This window comes from Erpetoichthys calabaricus, chromosome 11, assembly GCF_900747795.2.
Source record: "Erpetoichthys calabaricus chromosome 11, fErpCal1.3, whole genome shotgun sequence".
Lineage (NCBI taxonomy): Eukaryota > Metazoa > Chordata > Cladistia > Polypteriformes > Polypteridae > Erpetoichthys > Erpetoichthys calabaricus.
The window spans coordinates 66,045,885-66,068,045 of NC_041404.2; the positions used below are offsets into that span (position 1 = coordinate 66,045,885).

At 36.6% G+C, this 22,161-nt stretch overlaps 1 protein-coding gene across 4 annotated transcripts in view; it reads right to left on the minus strand.

Annotated features, from left to right (window-relative positions):
- zgc:162200 (uncharacterized protein LOC558638 homolog) overlaps nucleotides 1-22,161 on the minus strand; it is a 96,121-nt gene that overhangs the window by 10,075 nt on the left and 63,885 nt on the right. For 3 of the 4 annotated variants that reach the window (XM_028813252.2, XM_028813248.2, XM_028813249.2), the window contains exon 8: nucleotides 11,642-11,793. In XM_028813252.2, coding sequence (XP_028669085.1) covers nucleotides 11,642-11,793 — 152 coding nt within the window. Of the gene's footprint in view, nucleotides 1-6,080; nucleotides 7,601-11,641; nucleotides 11,794-22,161 lie in introns of those variants that run through there. The other variant, XM_051933979.1, reaches the window with a different exon arrangement.

Genomic DNA, 22,161 nt, shown 5'->3' on the forward strand with positions numbered 1-22,161 from the left:
ATCTTATAAATAAATAAAGCTTAATTCTTTCTGACACAGCCAACAATGTATATATCTTCAGTACATAAAATCTGCCAACGTTTCAAATACTCAGCTTTCTCCACTACAATCTGCCATCGGTAGCCTGGAAATATTGAGACTTTGACTTGTCTTATGTGTGTACACAAATGACAGAGAAAGTGAGAGTGTAAGGTTCAAGTTAAAATGTGTTCCTATTTTCGGCGTTATGAAACTGTTTTCTATACATCATTATAATTTTTGCAGTGGATATTATTTACATGCTCATGTAAAAACATATACTTAATGCCTTTTTTCCCATTTACATTATCTAAGAAAAATTATCAAACCATCTTTTCTGCCTATGTTATTGGTAGGGCACTACTACATACACACAAATTAAGTGATGAAAATGCATGTTCAATAAAATTTGAAATGACTGAGTATTTTGCTGGTTTAAAAACAGGGCAGAAAGCATTACATTATGCATAACAATCAATATTACAGATATACATTCAAATACTTACAAAACTTAACTATACATGAGCTGAGAGTCTTGCACAGGGTTTCTCATTTATCAGTAGAGTTTTTACTGTTTCTCTGATTCATTCTTTCATATGCATAGTCAGTATAAGAATATATTTCCTGAAAATTGGCATTTTGATATGAAAACCACGTTTTCTTTTGATACTCCTGTCCAGTATTAATTTCCCTTCAATACATGAAGTTTTAATACACTTGGTTCTTGAATTCTAAAAAAATATATAGGTAACATTAACACAAATAACTGTTCTACAGTATTTTTAAGTTAAGTTTGTAATATTTCAAGCACAAATGACATGAAACATATTTGGTGAGGTCTAAAGGAAACCACTGACACAACCTTCTCTGTTGATGCCATCACCTTCCATTCATTACTTCTACAATGCTGTACTGCAGCTATAGTGGATTCAGAAAGTATTTAGACTCCTTCACTTTTTAAAAATTGTATGTTGCAGCACTGTGCTAAAATGATTTAAATTAATTTTATCCCCACATCAACCAACACTGAAAGACCCAGAATGACAAAGCAAAAATAAGACTTTTTAAGAATTTTTTACAAATGTATTAAAAATAAAAAACTGAAATATCACATTGGCACATGTATTTAGATCCTACACTCAGTAGTGCGTTGAAGCACCTTTTGCAGCAATTATATACAGAGTGGAGTCTTCTTGGATATGATGCAACAAGCTTCTCACACATGGATTAGAGGATTTTCTGCTGTTCTTTGCAGATCCTCTCTAGCGATGTCAGGCTAGATGGAGACCATTGGAGGACAGCTGTTTTCAGGTCTCTCCAGAGATATTCGATTGGGTGCAAGTCTGGACCCTGACAACTCAAAAACGTTTCAAGAGTTGTCTGTAAGTCACTTGTGAGTTGTCTTTGCTTTGTGCTTAGGATCACTTTCCTTTTGGATGATAAGTCTTCTGCCCAGTCTGAGGCCCAGGGTCTACTTTTCCCTGATCAGCTTTACCTCAGTCCTGTCTAGTCTTCAAATCCCTGCCTCTGAAAAACAATCCCAACAGGGTGATGCTACTGCCACCACCATGTGTTACTGTTGCACAGGTTAATGTATGGTGTCTGGTTTCATCCAGACATTACACTAATACTGGTTTCATCAGACCAGAGAACCTTGTTTCTCAGTTTTAAAATATTTTAGGTGTCTTTTTGCAAACTCCAAAATTGATTTCAAGTGTCTTTTACTGTGGAGAGTCTTCTGTCTGGCTACTCTGCCATAAAGCCAGAGGTGGAGTGTTGCAGTGATGGTTGTCCTTTTGGACATATCTCCCATCTCCACACAGTTTCTCTGGAGTTCTGCCACAGTAATCATCAGGTTCTTGGTCACTTCTCTTACCACAGCCATTCACCCACAATTGAGCAGTTTTGCCGGTTGGCCAGATCTAGGAAGAGTTATGGATGAAGTTTGGAACTGCCACAAGAATTATGACGGCAACTGTGATCCTGGGAACCTTCAATGATGCAGATTTTTGTAGCAATCCACGTTACTGTTTCTTGACACAATCCTGTCACTAAGCTCTGCAAGCACATTGTTTCCCCTCATGCCAAGTTATTTGCTCTGATACACATGAATGTGAGACCTTAAATAGACAGGTGTGTGTATTTCCTATTCATGTTCAATCAATTGAATTGTCCACAGAACGACTCCAAACAAGGTGCAGAAACATCTCTATAATGCCCAATAGAATGGAATACACCTCTACAAATTTCAAGGTCATAGCAGAGGACCTGAATAACTATGTTATTGTAAAAAGTAAATCAAACACAATTTACTTTGCAAATAAATTTAATTTTCTCTTTTACAGCACCCATCTCAGTGATCTGGTTCATTACACTGAATTACAAATACAAGCATAAAACAATGCCATTCAATATATAATATCTACATCAACATATGTTGTAGATACATAAATACACATACAGTATATATGAAAAAAATGTAATATGTTTATGAAGTCCACACAAGACTTTGGAGCTTTAAAATTCCTGATGGTTATAAAATAAGAAAGGTCAGGCCAAATAAAGCATAAATCCTTGTTATAAGTGCAGGAGGGAAACCTATCTAAAGCATGTTCATACTGAAAACAAATGAACAGAAAAGATTTAAGAAGTAAATCAACCTTTATTGCCAATCCTTGCTAGTCACGTCTCAAAATAGCCATTTCCTTATCTCCTTAACTACAGCAAATGAGCTTGTGCCACAGCAATGAATTTATCTGGCCAAGAATGAGACGCTCCTTTTAAAACCTGACCCAGGAGTACTTTTGGCACGTAAGGAATATACACCAGAAGCCTGATCAAGACAGTTGGATCCTTACAGGAATACAAAGGCTGCTTGCCAGAAGCTCCCCCTAGTGACTGTGAATGTTCCTGACTGGGCTGCCTGTTCAAACTGCATTTCTTATAGAATCCTGTGGGAGTCTAACCTTAAGCAAAGTTAGTGTTGTGCTGTCACACAGGGGGGCAGCACAGTGTTTGGTTAGCAGTTCTCTCTCTCTCTCTATTCATTCTTTTCACAAAATTCTGATATGGTTTATGTTTAAATGCTTAAAATGTCAGTAGGTCATTCTCAACTCCACTTGGTCAATGTCAAGATAGAGGGTTTGGGGGTTGAAGGAGCTCGCTAGGGCCAGCATTGAACTTGAGGCAGGAATCAGCCCTGGACAAAATGCCAGTCCATCACAGGGCTCACTCACACATACCCATACTTGCACAAATACTGGGCCCAGTTTAAAAATTGCTGGTAAGCCTTGTAGCAGTGCAACTGTGGGAAGAACTCCATTTCCCAGCAGCCAAAGGGGGGATTACCCACATAGGATGACTGAAACAGAAGTAGGGGCTGCTGGGGACGAAACAGGCCAGCGGGAAAGTTCAAAAGGGGGGCCTGACGGAGCAACAGGAGATCAGTGTTTTTGTGTATCCTGTCCAACATGTCATCTAAAAAGTCAATTGTGCCCTTGATCGTTTCCCATTAGGATGAATGAACTGTCTCGTGCCTGCCTCTCGTGTGTACAGTGGTGGATTAATCGTCGTGCGTCTTCAATAGGAGTGCTCGTGGAAATCTCACCCCTTGCCTCTCAGGACTACTGGTAGGACTGTTTCACTCTTTTTCTACAGAAGCTGTTCTCGGGATTCTCATCTTCACACCATACCATTTCACCTGCTTTTGCTCTATTGGACTGTATAAGGACGTTGTTGTGAGTGTTTATTGTTATGGTTCATTGTTGTGTTACAATTTTATCGCCGTAGGGGAAAGGGGAGGTTTGTATGATTGTGGTTGTTTTGTATTGGGTTTTCATTTAATATATTATTTATTCATTCACTGGTTTTGTGTCTCTACTTGTGAGTGTGTGCGGGTTGGGCCAAGGCTGGGTGCGTCCCTGGATTGTCCACCAAAAAAATAAATAAATCACCATCTTATTGATGGTGTGAATCTCAGCAGCACAGGACCACTACAACCTAATCCTAGTATGTGTAAGGAAAACTCATACGTACACTGGGAGAATGTGAACAATTTATGGTGAAACCATCCAGGTGCAGGTTTTGACACTAACTACTGAGCTATCATGCTGACCATATAAAGTTCGTACGTAAAAAAAATGAAAATAGAAAACTTGAATTTTGACCAAAAACAACCATCGTACATTTAAAAACATACATTTTTATAAACATAATACCACCCAATAAGCAGTCTATATTTAGATCTTTAATGACATTTATAGTTGAAAATGTTGAACAACAATCACTATGTCATGTTAATTTATCATTTATGCCTTTTTAAAAGTTAATATGTGTCATTTCTTTTCTCATTAATGCATTTATGACAGATGTGTATAAAAGAAAGTGGGCATAAATAGCCCTATTTGTTAGAAGGGCATTATTCCTAGCTGTAGTCGTCAATTATATCACAATAACAGTGCAAATTAGCTAAGGGAAATAGCAGTTCATCATTACTTAAACTAATGAACATCAACCAGGAAAATTTCAAGAATTTTGAAAGTTTAAGTGCAGTCACAAAAACCATCAAGCACTATGATGAAACTTGCTCTCTTAAGGACTGACACAGATTAGGTAGACCAAGAGTAACCTCTACTGCAGAAGATTAGCTTATTAAAGTCACCAACCTCAGAAATTAGCATTAAATTGCCAACCTCTGATTATACCCAAATAAATGCTTCATGGAGTTCAAGCAAAAGAACAACTCAACACTTAAAAGGAGGCCATGTGGATCAGATCTTCATTGTATAAATGCTGTGAAGAAACTACTGCTTCTACTTCTTCTACCACTACTACTAGAGACATTTAACAAGAAGAGACTTACTTGCTTGGGTCAAGGAACACAGACAGTGACCATCAGACTAGTGGACATCTGCCTTTTATTGTGAAGAGTCTAAATTTTAGATTTTTTATTCCAATTGCAGTGTGTTCATAAGTTGTGAACAGATGATTTCTGTATACTGTACATAATGGGTGCGGAAGGGTGGCAGTGCTTTCCTTGTGACTGAAGAAATACTTAACCAAGATGGCTACTACAGAATTTTACAGAGACACTGCACCTGGTATGGGCTGTTCTTTAATTTTCAACATAACAATGACCAAAAACACATCTATGCTGTTTAATAGCTATTTGGCAAAGGAGAAGAGTGATAGAGTGCTTTATCAGATGTATCCACAGAGACATAAACCTAAATAAGACGGTTTAGGATGTGCTGGACCAAAGAATGAATAAAAAGTAGTCAGGAGGTGCTCCGCATATGTGGGTACTCCATAAAGACTGTTGAAGAAGCATCCTATGAGGATACCTCAGGATGGTGGCTGACAGCATTAAACGCTTCTATGAGTAGATATGTCCAAAATTCTTAGCGATACTATACATACACACACACATATTTTAATACATGATTAGACAACAGGTTATATTTTCTTTTCTTTACTTAAACCAGAGCTTGGGATTATTTTTGTGCAATGTCGTGCTTCTCTGGTACCTGGTGGGTACACGAAAAGACAGTGTCGACACGTACTACTCTCATCTTTATATGCATTTTTCAAATTACCTAAATTTACTTCCAAATTTGAAGCACCAGTAATTTAACTGACTTGTTTAGGGTTCAATGTGTTTCATGAAGATTGGATAATCTTTGCAATGCCATTGGTACAACTGCCACATTGCCTGGCATATTGCACATACTCTGTAAAAAGATTAAATGTCAAAGTAGGTAGTGATTTGAGAAGAAAAAATATGTGTTTACACTTGAATATGTTTTGTTTATAATATTTTCAAATCACTCTGATTCTTCCCTTCAACACTAAATGGCTGAAACTCAATCAATATTGTTGTATTGTAAGTTTATCTTTTGGTAAGAATTCCAAAATTTCCAATATCCAAATAAGCAACCACTTTAAACATCTGACATTTGGAACTACAGCACTACACATAATCAAAGACATTTCAAAGATTTTGATCTAATGTGCTTAAACCTGTTAAAAATTTAAAGCCAGTTTTACTAAGGAATCACTAACCCTAAAAAAGCAAGGGTGTGATGACAGATTTTTAATTTACATCTAATGTATGTTAATTTCCAATAGAATAGTTGAGACTGGCAAAACAAAATGAAAGATTCTGTAAATTCTTCAAATTTATAATTTGATCAACAAACCAAAAACACTGCTTCTCCAGGTTAACATAAATAGAAGCATAATACCTTCAAAGTTTATTGTTAGAATGAGGTACATTACCTTTGTGAAATGATAAAGACTTTTATTTCTGAACTAAAAACGATGACAGAAAGGCTAACTATACTTTCTCTCTGCTGATCTTTTTCCAGGGGTTTTCTGTTTTATTTTCTTATAAAGCTTCTAAAATAAAATGAGTCTTTTATCTCTAGCTACAACAAGAATTTGCTTGTAATAGAATATTACTGCTGTTGTAGACAGGAGGAAAAAAAAGCGTATAGTGAGCGAAATGGCACGAGAGGAAAAAAAGGATATCACTTGGTAATTGAGCCAGCAGTGTTCCAAAGACTCTGAAGATGGTAATAAATTATTATTTCTGACAGCTCTAAGGTTGCATGGCTGAATTACACTGAAGGAAAGATTAAACACAGATCTATAAGAACCAAGGACAACTTTTAAGCTTATATCCACATATACTGAATTATAACAATAATAGTGTCACATAAACATGGACTTAAGTAGGCTACCTCACAGCATATTTATGCTTTTCAATGAAATCCTTGATGGCACTTTAAGGTGCCTGCCTTGTGCTACTGGTAAAGTCTTTGCCCCTCCCACAATGCTGCACTGGGATTAAGTGGGTTTCAGAAAATAAATAAATAAAACTGTTCCTTGAACTGTAAACAATAAACATTTTTTCCCTTTCTCCAAAATAAACAGGTACAAACCACAAATGACTACTTCAGAGTATTCATTTGCATAGAAAATTTTAATATTTGACATTCAAAAAACGTTGTAACAGACAAATACAACTACACTCAATAGGACCTTTATTTCACATGCCTTCCTAACTGTGGGATTTTCTGTTTAAATTCTTTTTATGAAGATCCCAACTGTATGTCTACTCCCCTAGACAAGATACAAAATATCAAATTCACTTGGTGTTCTGTTTCTAACAAACAAAGTCAAGGACTGGAGAAACATGGTAGGGGGAATCAGATAAAGACGCACACACATATAAACCTATATAACTCTTAAAACATAAATGAACTAACAAACACAAGATTAAAATAAACAACCCACTGTTACCATATTTTTGGCAGATAGTGCAATGTCTAAATATAGTTCTTAAATGGCTTTATTTCCTAATTCCAAGCCACGGTTTCAGAGCAGATTTCAAGATAAGCTCTATCCAAAAAACAGATTAAAAATAAACACATAGCATTACATTTACAAATTCAGGCAAACATTCTTGAAAGAAAACTGGTTTGCAGGTGCAAAACGATGGCTTTGAGTTCAGTTTCCAGAAGTTATTGATGCTTAGTGCAGTCTACTGTGCTCTTCTGAAATGACTGACAAAGAAATTTTTCTATGAAAAATAAGATGACCAGGTGAAGCAGACAACAGACAAAATGAAGGGAGAAGAAAGGGAAAGAGAAAGAGAGAAAGCACAAAAGTAAAAATGACTCCTGATATAAAAGTAAAAAAATATTCTGACACAAATGCAATACAAATATTAAATTCCGGGCTGCAAGAATCCTTTCAAGAGCATGCATGCATGTATATGTTTAAATATAGTGCCTTTAGAAGTTCCCACAATCACATTTTAACTCTCTAGAAAAAAGCAAAATGTTAGTTTATTTTTCTAGTGTGATTTGTAAAAAAATATATATATTTTTCCTTTAATGGGAGCTAAGTACATAGAGTATGATGACATCTAAGTTACTTGACTATTGTAACTTTGTATTAATATCTGCTTTTTTAAAAACATAAAATTAAAAAGGCCAGGTGGGTTCACTATAACAGAGTGAATTAGAAAGAATCAACTCTCAAATCCTGGCAACAGTGATGCTTTTAAAACAAATCACTGGCAGGCCTAGCTGAATATTAATTTGACAATGTGAAATATATGGTAATGGTGAAATATTGCTGTTACCTTTTGGTTAAAATCCCACAAGCCTTTTACAAAACATTTTAAAGTTAAAAATTGAATAGGAAAATATACACTCTGGTCAAAACCTTTACAACACCTCAGTTTTTTAATTTTTTATGGAAATGCACAAAGTTTAATGTCATAATGTTTCATGAAATCAAGACATAGACCACATAAACAACGGCAAATAAAAAAAATAAGTCAAGGAATCATTAAGTGTACAAAATGTTATTCAAATTTTTGATTCATCAAAGTAGCCAACTTTTGCTGATATAACAGCCAAACTGTGGTAACCCTTTAGATTCATAATGCGAATCACTCTCTACAAGTCACCAACTCTGCTTCCAGTAAAATAACCCCAGACCATCACACTTCCTCCTCCATGTTTGACAGCTAGCGTAACATACTGGGGAACCATCCTTTCACCAACTCAATGGTGTACAAACACCCTGAGCGATGAACTAACAATTTCAAATTTTGATTCATCGGTCCATAAGACTTCCTTCCAGTCTGCAGTAGTCCACTTCAGCGGACCATAAAGACTGCCCAGCAGATCATCAGCTGCTCTTTACCCTCTCTGGATGAACTGCACAGCTCTCGCTGCCTCAGGAAAGCAGAAAATATCTTAAAAGATTCCTCACACCCCGCTCATGACATGTTCCAACTGTTGCCATCTGGCAAAAGATATAGGAGCATCAAAACAAAGACTAATAGACTGAATAACAGTTTCTACCCTGTTGCTATTAGGGCACTGAATGCCACCTAATCACCTCCAATGCAGCAGTGCAATACATGACATCTTGTGCAATAGTGTTCATGTGCAATTAAGGTCTTATGTTGAATGTTTCTGTTCTACCTTATTTCTTCTTATCCTTTTTAAATTATATTTATGTATATTTTGACATCACAGGGACTGCACCTAATTTTGTTGTATTTGTTACAATGACAATAAAGATATTCTGATTCTGATTTCCAAGGCCCTATGTTGTCCTTAAAGGAATGGCTTTCTAACTGCTACTTGTCCTGTCAGACCTGTAGCACAAGATCTCCTCTTCACAGTAGAAACTCAGATTTGCTTTTTTTGACCACTGTTAAGCTGTGCTTGAAAAGCTGTTGTGCTGTGAGGCGCTTACACACAAACTGGCGATCCTCAGAAACTTGTCTTCTGATTGGGGTGTGAATATTGGGTCTGCCAGATCTGTTCCTAGAGTTTCTTCTAGTTTCCAACTGCCTTTGGATTGTATAGGATACTGTTATCACTGACACTTTGATTTTTATTTGCAATTTCTTTAAATGAAAGGCCTACACTTCTAAGTGCTATCATGCTCTGTCTCATTTAATTTGTCAATTGTCATTTTCTTGCCATTATCACTGGAATTTACAATTTTCTACATTGTAATATTGTCCAAGTTGTACTTCAGAAGGTGTAGTGGCACAGTCTGTTCCAACTCTACGTTAAGACAGAGGGTTTTTAAATAATCAACAGAAGTTGGGACACATGTACAAATTGTTTGCTTTGACTTGCAAAGCTTAATTTAACTACTGCAGAATATATGTAGGTTGTAACCTATTAGTTGTTCCCTGAAGAAGGCCCATTTGTAATATTCTGAATTTTCCTATTTTTTAGTTTTTGCTAACCTAAACTTTAAATTTAAACCTCTGCTCACCTTCTCACCATTTAAGGTCATTCAATGCATTTCAACTAATTAAATATGAACTGGAAAAACTGAGGTGTTTTAAAACTTTTGACTGGCAATGTACATGGTTAGAACGAAATAAACAGCTCTCTCCTTCTGTTAATAAATACTTTATTAACTAATAGCATTCTGTAATAATTTAAACATGCAGCAAACAGTCATACTTGGGTTATACAGTCATGATGGAATATGCACCTAAAACTGGTAAGTCAAAACATTAAGGTACTCACAGTAAATCTAATCACTTGCATCTAACTTGCTGACCTTTAATATCTCTGGTAATGCCTAAAGTATACAGAATGCAAGTTTTTGAATAATCATTTACAAATCTCTATGTTACGACTTCCTAGTAATTCCTGTTTGTCTTTCAATATATGATGTTTAATATATTGGTTTTTGAAAAGTTGGAATAACTAAACATATTAATTAATAATATTTGACAGGTTATAAATGTTATATTAATCTATTTAACCTGTCAGCAGGCAATTAATTCTATGATTCGTGTTAGAAGTGACATGCAAATGAATTCAGAAATAAAATAGCTAATAACTACTGTTTCTACTTTTGTCTATCTCAGCATTTGTATCATTTTCAGTTTTGGCTTCAGCTGGCAAGCATACAGCACTGACTATCTTATGAAAGGCTCAATTTTCATATGCCCACATGATTATGAGAAAAACAACGCAGAAAAAAACTGTAACCGAGTTCTGAGAATCTGCATCCCTCTTCTACATACAGAGATGAATGGATTTAAATTCTTTTTATTATATAACCTTTAAACTGAATGTCTTTAAAAGGTGACCATTTTATTTATTTCTTTAGAAAAAATATGAACTCTGCCTTCTGTTCTTGCAAGTTGCAAATATGTTCTGCAACTACAAAACAACACTACCATGTTAATGCAGAGTTTTTTTGTAAAGACAAGGTAAACACAATGTTAACTGCAGGTGGGTTATTTTTAGTGATTCTGAATGCTGATAAAATATTTATTATAGGAATCATCCTCTTACGCTTTCACCTTGGTAGGCTTAACTCTTGTTACTATTCTCTAGGTATTTATGTAACCTGTAAATAACTGATAAACAACCCTTTACAAGTACAATTAGCCACAAAAGAATTCAGCATGCATAAGAAATACTATTAATACAACACAAATAAACACATGAAGATTAGGATAAAAACTGGCAGGCAGACTGGTTATATGACCATTTCAAAATAATCCTTCAATTCAACAGTCATTTGTTGTGTGAAAATTTATAATAAACCTATACAAAGAGTTAAACACCCAAGAGAAACTACTACTATACCTCTTTACAAGATACATATTTTTATTCTGCACTTAAAATAAGATGCATTTATTGCTATGTTCATCACTATTTAACTGAACAGCATTTTTTTCATTAACAGAACGAAAAGGAATACATTAAATATTGATGCAAAAATAAATGATTTCCAAAACAAAAACAAAAAAGGACAATGCCACCCCCATTGTCACCTGACAATCCCACACTGAGACAACGAGCAAGAAATAAAAAACAGAAAAGGAAATGCATCTGTAAACAACTAGAACAAATAACACTTAAATGATTATCTGGCAGTATCACTTATACTGCTAATAAAGCAGATTGCAGAAATGCTTGCATTTAGTATGTTAGTTATTACATGCATGATCATAACAAATCAATGACCAAAACTGTTAAACAAGACCTGGCACCGATTAAAAAACTGAAAAAGCGCAGAACAGCAAAATAAAAACAACACATATTTACAAAAGACTCACCTGCTGGCAAACATGGATCTTAGGGAAGAGAAGGTAGCAGCGTCCTCTTTTAGAGCTTTCAGCTCATTCCTCAGCTTCACCATTGTTTCTGATACCAAAGACTTCTCATTTTCATACTTAGCTTTCAGGTTAGACAATGCCACTTCAGCAGTCTGCAATGTAATCAGTTCATTTGTTACAAGTGTGTTCTGATAAACTAGTTCAGAATTTAACTGCATTTCTCTATTATTGTAAAAAAGTTAGAATTTGAAATACATGAACTGCTTCAGAGTTACAGATGAAAACATATTTCAAAGTCAGAGATAAGCAGCAAATATAAACTGAAAGAATAAGCATACAAATGTTAACACCATTCAAAACAAACTGGTTTTAAATCATTTAAAATGTTCAATATTTTATGCTATATCAATAGTTCTGCTCAAGGGTTTTCCTTTCTACAGTTCTAATCAATTATGGCTGAACAAAATTTTAAAGTAACAGCGTGTTACTTTATTGAATTAGTGTACTAATTCTTTTAATAATTCTTAAAAATTTCAATCATGTTACCTCTTAATCTCCATTTGCTTAAACTGAAAGGTTTGGCAGCTTCAATCTTTACCCAAAGCTCATACCTTTCAGTCCTGGAATCAGCCTAGCTTCTCTAGACTTGTTCTAGTGCTGTGTATTTATTGTGTAATGTAGAGACCAATACTACATACTGTAAATCACTCTAGGTGAGGTCTCACCTGTGCATTATATAGCTGACTTGCATGTAGACAGTGATGAGTTTACTATGACTCCTAGGTCTCTCTCATATGGTGTACTTTCAACTTCCCTTTTTGCATTTAGAGCTAACATTTTTACTTTCTGTATGTAACACTTTATACTTATTTAATTAAATTTAACCTACCACCAATCTGCCCAAACCTAAACTCTGTTCCTGGCCATCTGTGATGATTAAGCTTTCGTTTCTGGTGTCTAAGACAATTCTGTAACCATCTATACACTGAGCTTTGAATTCCCACTACTTTCAGTTTTATCAGTAGACTCTCATGTGGGCCCTTATAAAAAGCCTTCTGAAAATCAAATAAATAACATCATGTGTACTTGTCTGACCATATGTTTTTGTTGATTCCTCATAAATTACCTGCATATTAGTGAAACATGATCTCCTCCATCTAAATTCATATTGAATGTTTGCTAATGCTCAGTTTACCACAAGATGCTTGGTACTTTCCTTAACAATTGCTTCCATTATTGTATCCATTATTTAAGTTAAGGTTACTGACCTATAGTTACTGGAATAATATATGCTTGTCTCCAGTCCTTAAGAATTTCCCAGTGTGCAGTTTCTAGGATTAAGATTTATTGGTCTGGGCAACCTGTTAGATTTCTGCCTAGCACTTCTCCTCCTACAATTCCCAAAACATTAAATATGTGTTTGGCAGTCCCTATTATTGTTGGATGGTTATCAAATTTTTCACTTACGTAAACTTCAGAGAAGTACAAGCTAAGAGGATTCACTATTTCAATGTCTGTATATTTACTGTTTCTAATGCACTTCACCTCGTCCTTGAATAACCTTTTGTTACTAAAACATATCTTAGGAACATTTTTTAACTTAATGCAAAATGTCTTAGTAATAGGCTGAATCACCATTGTGCATAATAACTTGTAGATAAAATAAAGTCAAAACTCCACAGACCTATTCATTCAAACAGTGTTCAAAAGTAAACAGTCTGCCTCCATCATTTGTTAAGATGAATTACAATTTCCGCAAGATTAATTCAATGGTACTCAAAATTCACATTCTTTTTCATTTTCCCTGTTCTTTGTTTTATAAGAATACTAGCTGTCCCAAGCGGCTCCACCCATGTAGTAGTGAAACAGGACAAACTTTAAAAATCAATTATAAAAAAAAAAAAAAAAGTGATTTGTACCGAGAACAATTTATGTTGATAGGTTTTCTATCCGAGGGCCTCTTGATATACAATATATTTGGTTTTGTTATCGGGGCGCAGACATATAGGTTTCTTGGGGAACTAACCCGTGAGAAAGCAATGTAAAGCTGACCATGCGAGAAGCATGGTGAGCTAACATCAACCTCTGCCAACTTGAGTGCCTGTGCCTGGGACTTGTTAATTGACACTGCAAAGCAAAGCTTCACCGGGAACTGTAATCTCTTGAATTGAAAGGATATGTCCATCATGATTAGAGGAATGCAAGGGATTAAAACCCTCTTGCCAATGCTAAATCCTGTGAGGCGCGATGCATGCACTTGAGACGTCTCACGTTTACTGTGAGAGGCATGCTGCTGTTGATCCACAACGAGGCGTGATGCACGCTCTTCAGACATCTCATGTATCTGATTGTGTTCACCTCTGACAGGAGAGCGTCCCCCACGCGTGGAGAAGAGCATGTGGCTGAGATATCTCTGCCAATGAACAGATACCCTCTAAAACACACGTAGCTGTGATCTCTCTCTCAAAAACGTCAAACATTACTTGTTAACAATCTCTAGGTGATAATGTCTGCTGAACAAACGGGTATCGTTAGCTAAGCGGAGGCAAGGAAAGCTCCAACACGTGGCGACAAGTAGACTGACTCAAACAGAGGCTGGTGCATGAGTGAGGATGGCTCGCCTGGCTCCCTACTCTTGAGGTCCCACTTCCCCCTACCCTTGGCCCACAGCCTCTCTCTTTGATTTGCGTTAATAAATTGCTGCCGCAAGCGAACTATGATACTTAGCACGGTAAGAGATGTTGCAAAATCAACCGAAATGTTCAAGCAAGTTATAGAAAAAAACCCTATCTAAATCCATTAAGTAGTTCTCTCATGAAAAGCGGACAGACATACAGACAGACGATGGATTTTATATACATATACATACATACATATATATATATGTACACACACATTATATATAGCTGTGTTATTTGGCTTTGCCAAAGAAATTTCTTAAGTCAATGGGCCATAGTTGTAGTGCTATTGGTTAATCAGATGTATGAGACGTACTATGTAACTAAGAACTTTTCTGTATATGATATTTGAATTTTTTAACCAAGGGCTAATTTTAATAGTTCACATGAGCTGCTGAACATGCTACATACAGTCCTTGGAGGTGCTGGTGTGAAAGACATTGCAGCAGAACTCCATATTAAAGCAGCATTTGGTAATGTTACAAAGGTGATTTAAAGAGATTTAAAGTTCATTCATTCACCCCTGGGTCCACTAAAGAGACTGATAACACTGAGATATTTTTACCCATTTCTAACAGTGATCATTCCCTCAACTCGTCTTCGAAGTCGATTCACAAATGGGTAAAAATCCCCTCTCTTCAAATGTGGTCTATAAGTTGGCAAGGAACTTAAACTTGTAATAACTAGGTCCCAAGGTTGTAAAGGCTAAGAAACACTGTTCTAAGATAAATGCTGTAATATAGCAAGACAATGATATTTTTATCCAGAATTGGCTAAGAAAAAAAAATGCAGCAGTTGCTGCCACTGATGGCATGCACTGTTTGTCGATGCTCTTTTAAACTTTGTGATAATGAAATCGTCTGGAGTAGCGTACTTCCAAATGGTAACTGTAGTCTGAACTTCTGCAATGGCACAAGGCTGCAGATAAGATGATGGGGGTGTGAGGTTAATATGTATTAAAAACCTTTCTTACAGTTGCACGAAATTGACTAAGCTCACAGCTGCAGCACCTGGTAAGCACTTGCTAAACATGGCTTCTTTGAGCTTTCCCAAACTTTGCTCCTGCAGACAGCCTTCATTTGCATAAACCAGCACACCTCACTTATCAGTGTGTTCACTGTCGGCTCTGTGGTGCTTTAGAATGTCTCATTCATTACAGCAGTGGTTCCCAGACTTGGTCCTGAGGACCCACTGGGGCTGCAGGTTTTTGTTCCAACCAACTTCTGTTCTTAATTAGACTCTAAGCCTAATTAAGTGAGCTGTCATTTCCCGGTTTCTGTGTTTTGGGGGTCAATGAAGAAATTAGAAAAGTAAGTTAATTAATACATTTTAATAAAAAGTAATCAGTTATATGTGGATAATGTATTTTTTTTTTTTTTTTACTTTTTATTTACTGCATATTCATCCTGATCTCCGTTCTGCCTTTCCATTATTGACTAATTAGTTGGTGTGATGCTTAAGCAGTTACAGCCTTTCATTATTTAGTGTTGTTCACCCAGATTTCTGTTTTAACTGTTTTAATTGTCACTATTAGGATACAATAAAGGGAGCAGACTACAAAAAATAAGGGAAAAATAATAAGAAAACAAAAAAAAAGAGGTAAGCATTTAAAACTATAGAAAAAATAGAAATATTTCTAAATATCTTATAATGTAAAAATCATACTGCTGTGCTTTTCTGAATGAAGAATAAGAGGAAAAAAAGCAGCTAACTAAATGAGATCAATTATTATCACTTATTGTGAATCTAGTTGGAACAAAAACCTGTAGCCACAGGGGGTCCCCAGGAACGATTTTGGGAACCCCAGCAATAGAGCATTAATAATAACAAATATCAACAAATAAAAAGATATATATATATGCTGTTTTTGTTTTTTTCTACAATGTCACCAAATTTCAATCAAATACATCAGAGTATTTAGATTACTATTATGTTTTCTTTTCTTTCAACCCTTAAAATCTGAGATATCAAAATTGTCCTTTCTTAGTGGATACCTACTGCATTAGATGAACTATCCTGCCAAATTTCAGCTTCTTAGCTTCTTGTTGAAGAGTGAATGAGTGAGTCAATCAACACTGCATTACACAAACACACATACAGTATATATAGTGCCGTACCTGGCTGGGACACCTATATAATGGAAGGACCAGGGGAGAGAGCATATTCAGGGCATTACCTCCCCTGGAATGCTAGAGGGAAGCCCTCCTGGGTTGCAGCAGCACCTCGGACTCTAACAGGGCTCCTGGGGAGTTGGAGTTTGAAACAGCACTGCCGAGCCCTGTGTGGCAACACTTTCACCACACCCGGAACTGCTGCCGGAAGAAGGTTGTCAAGCACCTCAAGCACTTCTGGGTGCCCTATAAAATGAGCCAGCCGCCACTACTCTGAGAGCCACGGTCAGGAGGAGGTGGACAAAGCTTGCTGTAGGAGGAGTGGAGGCGAAGAGAGAGAAAGAAGAAGGAAAGAGTTTATATTGTGTTTAGTGTGGTGAACTGTGCTGTGCAGTTATAAAATGATGGAAGGCATTTCTCACAAGGAAAAAGAGAAAAAAAAAAAAACCAAAAGCGTGTGCTGAACTTGTGTCCTGCATTTGTCTGTGTCAGGTTTGGGCAGCAGGAGAGCCCTCTACAGAGGGCTTCATGAGACCAAACCCCTCCCTGTGACATGACATGTGCCTGCCACTCAAGTTGTGAAGGGGAGGGACTGAATGCACGCTAAAGAGATGTGGACGGATCAGCTGCTGTCTTTCTGCTCCTGCTGCCGAGCTGCGTGTTCTGCTTGTTGCGCTGCGCGTTGATCATTTAAAAGCATGTAAAGCAGCTGTCCTTTGGTCTCACTGCTTTGTCTAGCAGGACATTAAAGTGTCTCTTGTGGGACGTCTGGGCTGATAAGTACTTTCCTTATTTTCTTGAATTTGCATATAGATTATTATTGTTCTCTTGTGCATCCTTTTTTGCCTTCTCTTCTCTCCAACACTTTTGTGTCTCTTTACAACGCGCTGCTCTTTCTTCTTCGTTTAGTCATTCACATGCCATCTCGAACGTATAACATTTTTAAGAGCTGGGAGGACATGAAGTGTGTCTGTCAAAAGCATTCCAACAACTGCAAGGTTAGATGTTGGTGGACTTGTTTAAAATTGTTTGTAAGTAGGGCGTGACGTGCAAAAGTCACCGTCTCACAGGTCGTTTCTTAAGGTTGTAATGTCTAGTCTCGCGTGACGTCAAAGTGTCTCTCCGAGATGATCACGTCTCGACCCAAGATTTTTTATATAATAGATAAAAAATATGTGTGTGTGTATATGTATATATATATATATATATATATATATATATATATATATATATATATATATATATATATATATATATATATATATATATATATATATATATATATATATTGTGGCACCCAGCTGGGATTCCTAGCCATCCGGGACGCCCGGGGAGACAGGAGGAGGGCTCATGCCTCCTCCAGACCACGAGGGGGCGACCGCCCTGGTTGAATTGGGGGCCACAGGTACAGGGCTTAGAAGCTCAACCCTGTAGGGGCCCGTGTATCAGTTGCTCACTTGGAATCAAAAGGTCACGAGTTCGATCCTGCACGACTCCCTTTTGAGAAATGAACTGCTCTTATTCTTACTATTTTAGAATAAAAACATACATTTGATTTCAGTCTGTAACAGCCGGTGTAATTTATGATACTTGTAAAGGTTAGCTTTGTTTTATTTTTTTTTTTATTCACTTTTCATTCTCTCAGTCGCGTTCAGGATCCATATTAACACCCAACTGGACAGCTATGAAATTGGATAATCCATATTGTAGTTACTATTTAAAGATACTGAAGCATCTAAATAGGTAATAGAGACCGGGACACGTGCCAAATTCTAAAGAAGGTTTGAACAGTTCCTTACATGTAAAATCAGATGTTTTCTGATTTTAAATAGAAATGTCCTCCTTTTACAACTGTGTTATAATGGTTGGATTAAGATTCAAGTGAGTAATGTAGTATAAGATATCACAAAAGTTTAGACTGTGCAATATTAACCCCTCTAGCAATATTTCGCACAGTGTCTTAAGTGGATTAGAAATAACAGGCATTCTAATATCATTCAACAGGTGGGTAATTTTGTTTCACCATTGTCAGCGTGTGTGCCACAGTTCTAAAACAAGTGCCTGACAACATCACTTACAACTATGGTCTTGACTTAGTTACATTTTAAGTAACTTAAATTGAGATAACTTTATAAAGAGTTGTTTAACTACACAATGATTTTCACAGATAATGAAGAATGCTTCTCAGAGGCTATGAGCCAGAACAAAAACACTTAAATTAAGCTTAGAAGGCATAAATAATTTTGTACAACTCATGCAGAAATAATTAATTAATAATTAATCATGAATAGGTCTAAAATTAACTAATAAAAAAGCAAAATTTCCCATTACTAAGCTTAATAAAAAGACTACCACTGCAAACAGAATTCAGTGTTTTTACCACAACAGAAACAGATCTACTAATAATTTATGACACCTTTATCATGACCATAGGGAAAAACAATAATATGACTGGGCCCAGCAATTAAATAAGAAGTAATTCCAGAATTCAATGGCACAAATCAAAAATGCAGACAGAATTAAAGTGGGAGTGACTGAACTGCTGGAGTTTTAGAGTGGAAATAATAGATCATTATTTGGAAAACACACATTTCATGTGTGTTCCGTTTCTACAGTAATCTGTGTAAATACATTGTTAAAACAGAAACTTTTTCATATCTTAGTAATAAATGTTACAAAATGTAGGCATAAACTATATAATGTGTGAAGCCTGAAGTCCAAAGATCAAATAAACACTTTCACAAAAGGTTTAAGAACAATACAACACCTTCCGTGGCGTAACGCTAAGATTTGCTGACTCAGAGCGCAGCAACCCTGCCGTGCCTCACAGACTAGAGTTCGATTCCCCGCTGGGGAGAAAGTGTAATTTCTTTTTTTCTTTTTAACCTCAAATGGACATAAAATTTATAAATTGGTATGTACTGTAAATCGTTAAGTTTAAAATGTCGATCACAGTTATTTCTGTTGATTAATTCACCCTTTTTACTTAAGAGTCAGAACAGGAGCTTATTCAGCTTCTGATCTGACTCTAACAGCGCCAGTATAAATTCACACCCAATCTGACGCTGTTCGTTTTCGAATAATATTACTTCGACAATGTTTTCTGATTGGAACTATTCGCGCCATAAAATGATTTCTTCAAAACGTCACATATATTTGTCTTTTTCTTTTTTTAAAATGTGCGTTGATCACCGCCAGCATGTTATAGCACGCAGCAGCTGGCCACCTGCATGTTCTTGCGCGCACTGAATAAGACAGCGCTATATGCAATCATCAGATTCAAATGTTAAAAGTTAACAGTTCACACACATGCAAGGATCGTCTTTCCTACATTTACAACCTGTGTACCTGTTACAATGTACACACTTCTGTCTATGCTGTGGTTTCTATTACACACCTGAAAGAAAGAGACAATATATGTGAAAACATCCTTGCACTAATCTATTATTATTTGAAAACGAACAGCGTCAGATCAGGTGTGAATTTATGCTGGAACTAGAAATTCTCTGATGTGGAATCAGTTCTGTATGGTTGTGGGCGTGGGTGTGAGTGGTGGACATAACTGGGAATTACTGTGAATGCGAGGGGTGTTTTGAGATAATGAATAGAACTGCAAATTACAGGGAATTCTCAGATGTGGAATTCTCCGATGTGGCGAGATAAAACCTGACACACAAACATAGGTGAATCAGTTGTACCTGATTATTATTTTGAGCAAGCAGACACCGCAATGGCAACAGCTCTGTCATGAAAGAGGAGGTCGTCCCCTTCAGAGGCTTTGGCTCTGCTGCAAGAAATGGATGATTGCGACTCAGACGGTGGCGAGGAACTTATTTTTGATATCGAAGAAGATGACGAGACAGACACAGAGGAGAGCCCAGATGAGGATTCTATATCAGAGAAAGAGAACAGAAGCCCTCCCCGCAAGAAACGTCCAGTCCAACATAAGAACAGCACAGCTGCACCAGGCATAAAGGCAAAAGATGGCATCATTTGGATACAAAAAATAAACGTGTAATGCCACGAAAAGTGCACACAGACACTTTAGTTCGCAAGCATTGGTACGAGAATGCAGTCACAAGTACACTGCAGAGCTATAGTGCGTCTTGTGAAAACAGCAGTGTCAGATGGGGAGTGTCTGATGATTGCATATAGCGCTGAAGTTACTGCTCTTTACTATGCTTTCCTCTGTATGTCCTGGAATATAAAAGAAACAGCATACAGCAACATGTGGGGACTGGCAAGATCGGGGAAAAAAAACATGCGGTCACTGATTACAAACCGCAAGATGTTATGCGAATGAATATGAATAATATGAATAATGTTGCATCCGTGCCACAAAGTTTTCCGAAATGTACTATACAGGTCATAAAACAAATAATTCCAAATATCATACATACCTATGTCTCTGGGTTTTTTTTTTTGACATCATGGACCACTAATTCAGCGTGAGTAGGAACACTCAATAAAACTGAATAAAAAGAAAATCAAGTGACGGTGAGATACGAAGAAGGCAGATTCGCCTGCGTTTGTGTGTCAGATCCCTGGGTGGTGGGGGGCGATAGTATGTATCATAATACACTGCAGAGCTATAGCGCGTCTTTATGTGAAAACAGCAGTTTCAAATGGGGGGGGGGGGGGGGGGAGGGATCCTGAACGTGACTGAGAGAATGAAAAGTGAATAAAAAAAAACAAAAAACAAAGCTAACCTTTACAAGTATCATAAATTACGCCAGCTGTTACAGATTGAAATCAAATGTACAGGTATGTTTTTATTCTAAAATAGTAAGAATAAGAGCAGTTCATTTCTCAAAAGGGAGTCGTGCAGGATCGAACTCGTGACCTTTTGATTCCAAGTCAGCAACTGATACTGTTGCGCGACGGCGGCAGTCGTAGTAAATGCGTGTCAATGTCGCACGCTAAGGCAGCTTTTTTTATCTGCAGTTATATTTCTGAATAAATGCGCACTTGTTCTGTTATATTTGTACCTTTTGTGAAAGTGTTTCTTTTATATTTGGACTTCAGGCTTCATACATTATATAGTTTATGCCTACATTTTGTCATTTACTACTAGAATATGAAAAACGTTTCTGTTTTAAAAATGTGTTTACACAGATTACTGTAGAAACAGAACACACATGAAATGCGTGTGTTCCAAATAACGATCTATTATTTCAACTCTAAAACTCCACTTCACTCCCAGATAGTCAATCAAGGCATGAGCTGGGTGAAGTTCGTGCACGTTCTAAGTTGGCTTGTCTTTATCTGAACATTTAGATGACAAAAGATGCTGGCGGAAAGGTGCAAACAGATTTAAGAAGTGCTTTAAGGTGGGACGGATCTAAAAGTTTTTTCGTAGGCTCTGGTAATTCTAGTGTTAAGGTAGCTGAGCTAGCACACACTGTTTTTGCTGCAAACTTCCTGTAAGCATACAGCAGTAAGACAGACTTTTAAAGAGAAAGAAAGAGAGAAGATTGGAATATTAGCTTTTATATTAAAGAAAGTGGATAATAAAGTTAGAAAGGGGAATTGGAGGAGCTACCCTGTGACAAATGGCAAGAAAACCTACATGGACCATTTAATTTGGTCCTATATAATTAACACACACGGCCTGTCTGAGTTTGGATGGTGAGTGAGTTTGTGTTAAGTACAGCAGCTCACAATACATTCAGTACTAGTGATCAAATGAATACGAGAAGTATCTGTTTAGATTATATACAGATTGAGTGGA